We start from the raw sequence: 8,737 nt of genomic DNA on the forward strand, positions 1-8,737 counted from the left end.
AAAGGTCGGTGATTACAGCATCGGTTGCTCATTACTTGACAACTTTGGGGTCTTGTGTCTTTGTTTAAAATCTTGACTTTCCGTTTGATCAAATTCTTTCAATCCTGTTGAGTATTATACAGAATTCTTAAACTCATAATAAAAATGAGATTTCGAGATTTCAATCTCCTCTAAACTGCTCGTTCAAATTCAAACAGTTATTTTTTTGTGATTTAAATTCTTGTCTTTTCAAAACAATTCTGGTGCAGTAACCATTTTAGCTACATGTCCTGTGGTCTGGTGCTTTTTCTTCAAAAGATCAAGCCCTTTGGATGACACAGTCGATTTCTATGGTTTATGTCTACGGTTTCTATACATAGGTGCGTGTCAGGGCTGAGTGGGTAGGAGCACCAGACTTAAGCTCTGCTGTTTCTGATCAACAAAGTGTGGGTTTGAGTTCCAGTAGTGACATTCAAGCCCTTTATAACAAGACACTTTTAGCATTATTGCTGCATCCTTCGGATGAGACTTAAAGCCGTAGATCCTGTGTGTGTGTAAAATCATAAATGCACATAAAAGAACCCAGTGGTTTAATCGTAAAGTGAAGGGCTTGCCCCGGTGTTCCTTGGAATAGGTCTCATACTTCAATGTGTAGCTCCACATACCTTGCAGGAAATACTACTGAGCACTTTGATCTGCCCCTGGGTGTGATAAAGCGCTAAAGAACCAAGTAGGCTATTATTATTAATATTATGGTTTGTACATGTACATACGTTGAGTTCTTCCTCGTCTTGGAGCTATGGTTGTAACACGAAGATCGACATCACCAACCTCTGGCCCCTCTTCCTCTGAATCATCTTCCTCTGAAATCAAATTTTTTATTGAGGAAAAATATTGTCAGTAGGATTTGAAACTTTGCATGGTGGAATTACGTTATCCATAGAAAGGTTTGCGGTGAAACACCATTTTGACTATCTCTAGATAGCGAGTTTGGGTGGTTCTGAAAAGAACACCGTTGGTTTCAACTCGACGTTTCGATCAGCATGCTCTGATCGTCTTCTTTTCAGAACCACCCCAACTCATTAGAGATAGTCATTACATGGTGTTACCGCAAACCTTTCCATAAAAATATTGTCATTAATACAATTTCTAACTGTATATCAGTCATGAACCACATGCAGGCCTCATGACTCCGCTGTTTGAAAGGCACAGGACACTATTAGTAATTACTCAAAATAATTGTTAGCATAAAACTTACTTGGTATCGAGCAATGGAGAGCTGTTGATAATGATAGTATAAAATGTTGTGAGAAACAGCTCCCTCTGAAGTAACATAGTTTTTGATTTGGGTCAACAGTCCAAATCAGTTCTGGCCTAGAACTACACGCAGGCAACGGAGGCCATGACCTCTGTTCCCCCTGGTCGTGACCTAATTCTACTTCTCTACTCGGCAAAGTCCCATGATGGGATATCATGCCAAGATACCCCTTGAAAAGTTTCCCATTGACTTAAAATATTTCTAAATGGAAGTGCCCTTTACAAAGTGAAAATGGCCTTGCCCTTTCAAAGATAAAGTTCCAGGCCAGTCAGTTAAGTCTAGCCCTCATCTTGAAGTGCCCGTCTGGCCTTGTGATATTGGGTGATGACTTTTCAAGAGAAAAAAAAGCACTTGTGAAAAGTATCAGAACATACCTTCAATTTCCGGCTCTGTTTGTACACACACATAGCGAACAGAGAGGTACTTCCTTGTGTTGACACAGCGGTCTTTGAACTCCAGTGGGTTCACGGGAATCATGCAGTAGTCCTTCCCTCGACATTGAAGACAAACATACTCAAACGATTCCCCAGAATCGTCGTCGCAAAAGACGTCATCGATCCCCGGTCTGTACCCGCAGTAGTCGGATCCCTGGCGACCGTAATTGGCATCAAGGATCTTGACAACCTCTCCTGGGGTCGGACATTCCAGAACCAACTCTTTGTCGTCGCATGCATGCGCGCTCTGGTATTTTGGTGAATCTATAGAAAATTAAAATGGGATAAACATTTTTGGGGGTTTGGTTTGATCCATTTACAATACATAAATAAGGTTTATCGGGAACAGCAAAATATCAAGAGAGGGCGCTGTTGAACCCACACAAAGGTATAGGCGTTGCATGCGCGAGCCGTAGAAACTGCATAGAAACCGCCCCATATTCCTTCCCACAATGCATTGCGTTTCTGAATCGCGATAAACCTTATTGATGTGTGTTAGCACTGTATACTCAGTACTTTCCCGAGCTCTGTGAAAAAAATCACATATTACTCGGGTGGGATTTTAACTCACCACCCTTGCAACTCTAGCGCAGTGTCTTACATTTTTCTTTTCATTACTACAATCAATCATGGAGGAATGAATCAATCATCAATCCACCACAAAACAATAGTCAATAGCGAAATTTTGTTTTTTTAAATGCTCAAACTTTGAGCATTTTTAATTGAGTCAGAGAAAGGCACTCAACTCGAGACAGGGATAACTTTCCGTATGGCGCCACCACTTTTTCACTCATTTTTACAAAAAGGGATATCTCATTATTGAGGTAAATGAGATACTTACTATTGTATTTCATATCGAATGAAAAAGTGGTGGCGCCATGCGGAAAGTTTTCCTAGGTCCGACAGGCGAAAAAGTTTCATTTTACTCATGATATAACTCAACTCAGTTAGGTCAGACAGGCGAAAAAGTTTCCACCAGCTAGTCCATACATCCGTTCAGCCACAACAGTTTTCTTTCATACGGAACTTACGAAAACAATTTTTTTAAATCTAATTTACTCGAATGTTTTAGTAAAAATTAGTGAAAACGTGGTATACGAGTAACTGACTTCTGCCCTTTGCAGCACACATTATAAATAAACTCACCTTTTTCTGAGTATGTTTTAACTTGATCTGAATGCTTCAGGCAGGTAATTCTTTCTTGCGTTTACAAAACAACAAACAGCTGTTTCTCAATTTCCCGGTCGTTCAAAGTAAAGCCCGCCCCCAATCGAGTGGCACTGTCCAGTTCAGCAAAGTTTTTTTTTTTTTTTTTTTAACAAAATAATCGGCAGTGTGTCGCTTTACTTTCTAGGCCTACTGCAAAGACTGCGGGGTTATGTCACGGGACCCCATTAATTGACTTGAGATTAAAGTTGTAATATTTTATATCATGGGAGGAATTTTAGTCATACTGAATTCTACAAAAATTATGACTTTTATATTAATTGGGGCTGTGTCATCAGGCATGATCAAAGCGCCTTTTGGATGAAATCCAGGTGTCCCCCCCCCCCCCCACGTCGCCCTACTGTATGCGTGCGCACTCCCTCCTAATGGAGAGCGCGGGCATGTGCAGGATAGGCTAATACTGGGTTTTTCAAAATTTAAGACCACGGGTCCACTTTCATAGAGCTGCTTTGCCGATTTTGTGCTCACTGTGCGATTTTCATTTCAAATTGCTGCAGTAGGTAGCACACGAAAAAGCATGCTAACCTTCGGCTGGTGCTTACTGCATGAAAATGAATGCCGCCAATATAAATTTGTGGTGAACGCGCAAAATGGCCGCCTAATTTTCTTGCTAACCTGTGAATTACGTTTACACCTAAGCAAAATACTTAACAGAAAGCTCAAAATTTGCCTGCCCAAGCAATGCTATGAAATCATGCCCACGGCCGCTGTAAACCTTTTTTTTGACAACGTCGCAAGCAGCCCGAGTTTTTGCAACCAAGCTGAAAAATATGGAAAGCCATAAATGCAAATCGAAAACGGTTATGTTGAAATTTTGGGAACAATAAGAGATATTTCAGCTAAATCTTTGCAGAAAACATTTTTTTTTCTTTCTAATCGGCCGTCGATGCCAACCGGCGCACTTTTGTTCATTAAAACGACCATTAAATACCCTGGACACTATTGGTAACTGTCAAAGACCAGTCTTCTCACTTGGTGTATCTCAACATATGCATAAAATAACAAACCTGTGAAAATTTGAGCTCAATTGGTTGTCAAAGTTGCGAGATAATAATGAAAGAAAAAACACCCTTGTCACACGAAGTTGTGTGCGTTGAGATGTTTGATTTCAAGACCTCAAAATTCTAAGCTTGTGGTCTCGAAATCAAATTCATGGAAAATTACTTCTTTCTCGAAATCTACTCCACTTCAGAGAGAGAGCCGTTTCTTACAATGTTTTATACTACCAACCTCTCCCCATTACTCTGTACAAAAAGAGGTTTTATGCCAATAAAAATTTTGAGTAATTACCAATAGTGTCCACTGCCTTTAAAGAAGTTAATTTACCCTTTGGGTTGCATTCAGATGGTCTCTCGGAGCGACAGTAGTATTCCACCTGGAGATACCACTTGCTCGTCTCGTCCGGACAAGGGTCACCAAAGACTGCATCACTTGCCTCGATCTCGCAGCTATTCTTTCCGTCACATCCACGCATGGTTTCGAAATTGGACTTATCTGCTCTGCAGTGATGCACAGAGGCCTTGACGGTGTCGTCTGGGCAGTAAGTCGGGTTGGCACGCCCGTAGAGAGCGCTCCACATCTTGATAAATCTGTCCTCCCCGCAGTTGAGTCGAAGAGTATCTCCTTCGCAGACGTAGACCATCTTGAGGTCACTAGTAACGACCGTTCCTGAAACAGAAACAAAACCTTTTTTTTAGTGGCGTGTTGTATTCGAGTCCAGGTCGTGACACTTGTATCATCACAAAGCAACCACTTTCTCGTAAAAGTTGGAGAGAAGTGCGTTCTGCTCTACCAGTCAGGCTCTTTGGGTGATACCCACAGGTCTACATTATCCGTATGGACTGTAAAGGGGGTCACCCTGTTTCTGCCCCACAGGAAAATAGTGGCAACGGCCTCATATCAATGCGCTTTATTAAAACAAAGTATAAGTGCAACCATACAATACACTATATTGGCATATTATACATAACTAAACAAAATGTCTTGAACTTCAATGTTGTGAGGAGGACTCACGGAGTGGTTGGGAGGGTGCTACATTTGGTAGTTTGTTACTCTACAAAAGGACTATCAAAACGTATTCAGTAAGAAGCAAAACGGCTGTATATTATAATGTTTATTAATATTGAGAAAAAAATTCATTTGAAGGAGTGTGGTTTTAGAGAGAGAGGGATTCGAATAGCATAATGCAATCTAGGAAAAGTTCCTGCGTTGACTTTTGGCTGATAATCTTAGTCGGGTAAGCATATCTGTGCTCTGCTTTAGCTACTTAAATTTGTGCTTACCAGCTCAATAAAACTGGGTGGGACATCTACGCCCCCTCCCCCACCCCCTTATGAGCAATGCGAAACCATCTTATTTTATATTTTACTTTTTTGTATTGGCGTTAGCTGAAGGCCTATTTTGTGCAAAATACAGCGGTGATAAAAAAAATCGTGCGAAGGATTGCGATTTTGCATCAATTGGGCATGCATAATGAATAATATGATTTATGGGATGGATATTTGATGCGATTGGATGGAGGGATGAGGGTTCGATACTTACGAGTTAGTGCCAGCAGCAGCAGAGGAAGCAGGACAATCATAGGGGCTGAAGCCATCTTTGACGGCGTTGATGATGCCGCCTTGTGACGCTCCAGAATAAAGGCCTTTGGCGTCACTGCCCACTACTGAGTGTAAACTAGAATAAAAATAATGGAAATGTCTACTGTTTAAAGACATGACACTGGACACTATTGGTAAATCGAAAACCAGTCTTCTCACTTGGTGTATCCCAATATGCATAAAATAACAAACCTATGAAAATTTGAGCTCAATTGGTCATCGAAGTTGCGAGATAATAATGCAAGAAAAAACACCCTTGTCACACCAAGTTGTGAGCTTTCAGATGCTTGATTTCGATACCCTAAATTCTAATTGTGAGGTCTCAAAATCAAATTCGTAGAAAATTACTTCTTTCTCGAAAACTACTTTACTTCAGAGGAAGCCGTTCATCAGAATGTTGTATATTATCAACCTTTCCCCATCCCAGGTAAGAATTTATGATAATAATTATTTTGGGTAATTACCAATTATAGTGTCAACTGCCTAGACCTTTAACAGACTATGCAGCTAGTTGGTTAGACACTGCTCTAGAATTACAAGGGTCGTTGGTTCGAATCCCAGGACTCGGGGAAAGTACTGAGTACACAGTGCGGTGTATATGGGGAAAAAATTAATAGACTCTGAAGCATTCAACGCACAATAGGCCCCATTACCATGAAAACAAAATCCCCATTAAAGGATTTGGGTACTTTTTGTTACACAAAACACAATGTCCACAGATTTACATTAAACTTACACCATTTGAAGATAATGATAGTAGAAAGTCTACCTTAAAATATTAGTTGCTGAGGTGCTGTAGTTTTTGAGATGAGTAAAACAATGTCATGAAAACACGTTTTGACATGCTAAAATAATGTTCGTCTCATGATCACTGAGACGAAAACTATTTTCTTTACATTGTTTTACTCATTTCTCAAAAAGTACAGCACCACAGCAACTAATATTTTCAGGGAAGCTTTCTGCAATCATTATCTTCCAACGGTGTAAGTTTAGTGTAAATCTGTATTATATGCATTGTGTTTTTTGTCCTACAAAAAGTACATAGACCCTTTAATGCAAACATACGTTTATTTTTATCAAGTTCATCCAAGATAGATTTCCATTTTCAAAGACTATAACACTGACGATTTCCCTTGACAGGAAGATCATTTATATTTTCTTAATTTTGTAAATTTGAATGGTGTCAATCTTTTTTTTTTATTCAAATGAATAAACCATTAAAAGGCTAATCATGAACGAACAAGAGAGTGTTGAAATGGCTTGTAAATAATAAAAAACAATCCAAATTAATAGAAAATGTAGAAAGTTTTTGGCCAGAAATGTCCCCCCAAAAATAACACACGCGTTCTCGAATGTCCCGGCCCCTTATCTCTTCGTCAAATCTAAAGGTTAAAACTCGTGTTTCCTATTCTTGAAGTATCATTCTTTGTGTAGTTTAGATTTTATTAATTGTGTTTGTCCTTTTTTTATTGTATAGACAATCAAGAACAAGTGAGTATAAGCTGGTCGTCGAAAATACGTGTGCAGTAGTGTTAATAAAATCAATGTAGAAATCAATACGGCCTCCGTTTTGGCATACCATTGCACAAACCATTTTCGTTTTATAAAAACAAAACTAATTTATCACCAAACTGTAAACATAATCATCAGTTAATCTGATCAACCAAAACAAAAACAGAGAAACGGAACTCTTACCTTGGTAATGTAATCTTGCGTGATTTTGTCCAATTTTATTCGTATTTCCAGAGTGACACCCGAGGTGCGGCGTTGTTGAACATAAATGATTTTATCCTAAAAAATTATGTAAATTAAGTCTTAATTGACGAAGGTCAAATCAGAGAGAGACAACAAGGAGAGAACAATACTTATTGGTTAATTTGGGATCGATAAACAGGCTGAAACTGCTGATCGGGAATTATTTTGTTATGTTTTGAGTTGGGATTCAACGTCATTGGTCTTTTTTCTAACAGGGGAATTAGGCTTATAAAACCGACAGCATTGAAGAGGAATATCTTCACGAAAACGAGGAGACAATATTTGTTTTGCGTTTTATTGTAATTATCATAATCAGAATCCCCAAAAGTAAAATATGTCATTTTCTCGAAATATATCCATATATTGACGTAGGTTAAAATCATGAAAGATGAATGTCAAATATTATTTCACAGGTTTGGTATGAAAATCGTTTAATTTCTGGGGATGATTTCAGTTCCAGCATATGTAGGGTTTCTCTTTCACTGCATGGGTTTCTTGAAGTTTTAAACGAGATGAAAACTGCGTGATCTTCTTCCTATTATTATAGCCCTTTTTATTGTGAATTTTTCTTAATTTGTCTTCTATGACCATGGTAGTTAGATCGTACTTTTTTATGAGTTAACACCAACAGCTCAAACTAACAAACAACCTGTATACTATTGTTTTCGTTATGTACTTGTAGTTTATAAAAACATAAAAACATGAATAATTAATTATCGTGTACCGAATGCCCACATATTTAACCAGTGCCTGTTTGTCACATCACAATGTACATCTGGCTACACACACGGTGGAGACTGTGACGTCATCAACCTTGAAAAGATTGAACAAAACTTAAACAATCGACAAACAGCTCATTAGCAAAACCTGACTGATGTTTATTTCTCACGAAGATTAGAACAATGGTGGGAACAAAACAACAATTCCAGGATTTGCAATTGCGACTGTGTTAATGGTACACCGCCCTCTGTTGTTATTATGCATGGACACGGACGTAAGTATGGTAATTAATCAAAATGTTTCAGCATCAACACTTTTGGTGAACGAACAATGGGGAGCTGTGGTATAAAACATTGTGAGAAACCTCTGAAGTTACCCTAGAGTTTTTGAGAAAGAGGTAATTTCTCACTAAAATATTTAAATCTCAGAAAGACTTCAGGACAGCAAGGCATGAAACCTTTCTCGAGCATCTGAAAGCACACTTTGTGTAGCAAGTGTTTTCTTTTAATAGTTTCTTGCAATTACACGATGACCAATTTTCAAAAGGTTATTTTATGCATGCTGTGATACACCATGTGAGAAAATAATATTGGTCTTTGAAAACTTTCAAACGTGTCCAAGCAGCGATGGGATGAAATCCTGTGTTTTGGAAAGAAACCGTAATTGTATAAAATAAAAAAAACTGTTTATTGAAATAATAAACA

The 8,737-nt window shown here is 38.6% G+C and overlaps 1 protein-coding gene across 1 annotated transcript; it reads right to left on the minus strand.

The window, feature by feature from the left end:
* Positions 1-12: 12 nt before the first annotated feature.
* LOC117296724 (rhamnose-binding lectin-like) lies at positions 13-7,318 on the minus strand. Its single transcript, XM_033779768.1, has 6 exons — positions 7,254-7,318; positions 5,500-5,634; positions 4,285-4,626; positions 1,672-1,995; positions 753-842; positions 13-104 (listed from the first exon to the last, which is right to left on the minus strand). The coding sequence occupies exons 2-6, from the start codon at positions 5,552-5,554 to the stop codon at positions 13-15; spliced, it is 903 nt and encodes a 300-aa protein (XP_033635659.1). The 5' UTR covers positions 5,555-5,634; positions 7,254-7,318.
* Between the last annotated feature and the right edge of the window lie 1,419 nt (positions 7,319-8,737).

The sequence above is a fragment of the Asterias rubens genome, chromosome 11, assembly GCF_902459465.1.
Source record: "Asterias rubens chromosome 11, eAstRub1.3, whole genome shotgun sequence".
Lineage (NCBI taxonomy): Eukaryota > Metazoa > Echinodermata > Asteroidea > Forcipulatida > Asteriidae > Asterias > Asterias rubens.

Bases quoted from the DNA above. Each gene is read 5' to 3' on its own strand.
- LOC117296724 (XM_033779768.1), bottom strand. From the start codon at position 5,554: ATGGCTTCAGCCCCTATGATTGTCCTGCTTCCTCTGCTGCTGCTGGCA. The intron at 1,996-4,284 runs GTAAATTAACTT...AATTTTCTATAG, and splicing joins ATCTGAATGCAACCCAAAGG to ATTCACCAAAATACCAGAGC. The intron at 843-1,671 runs GTATGTTCTGAT...ATTTGATTTCAG, and splicing joins AACAGAGCCGGAAATTGAAG to AGGAAGATGATTCAGAGGAA.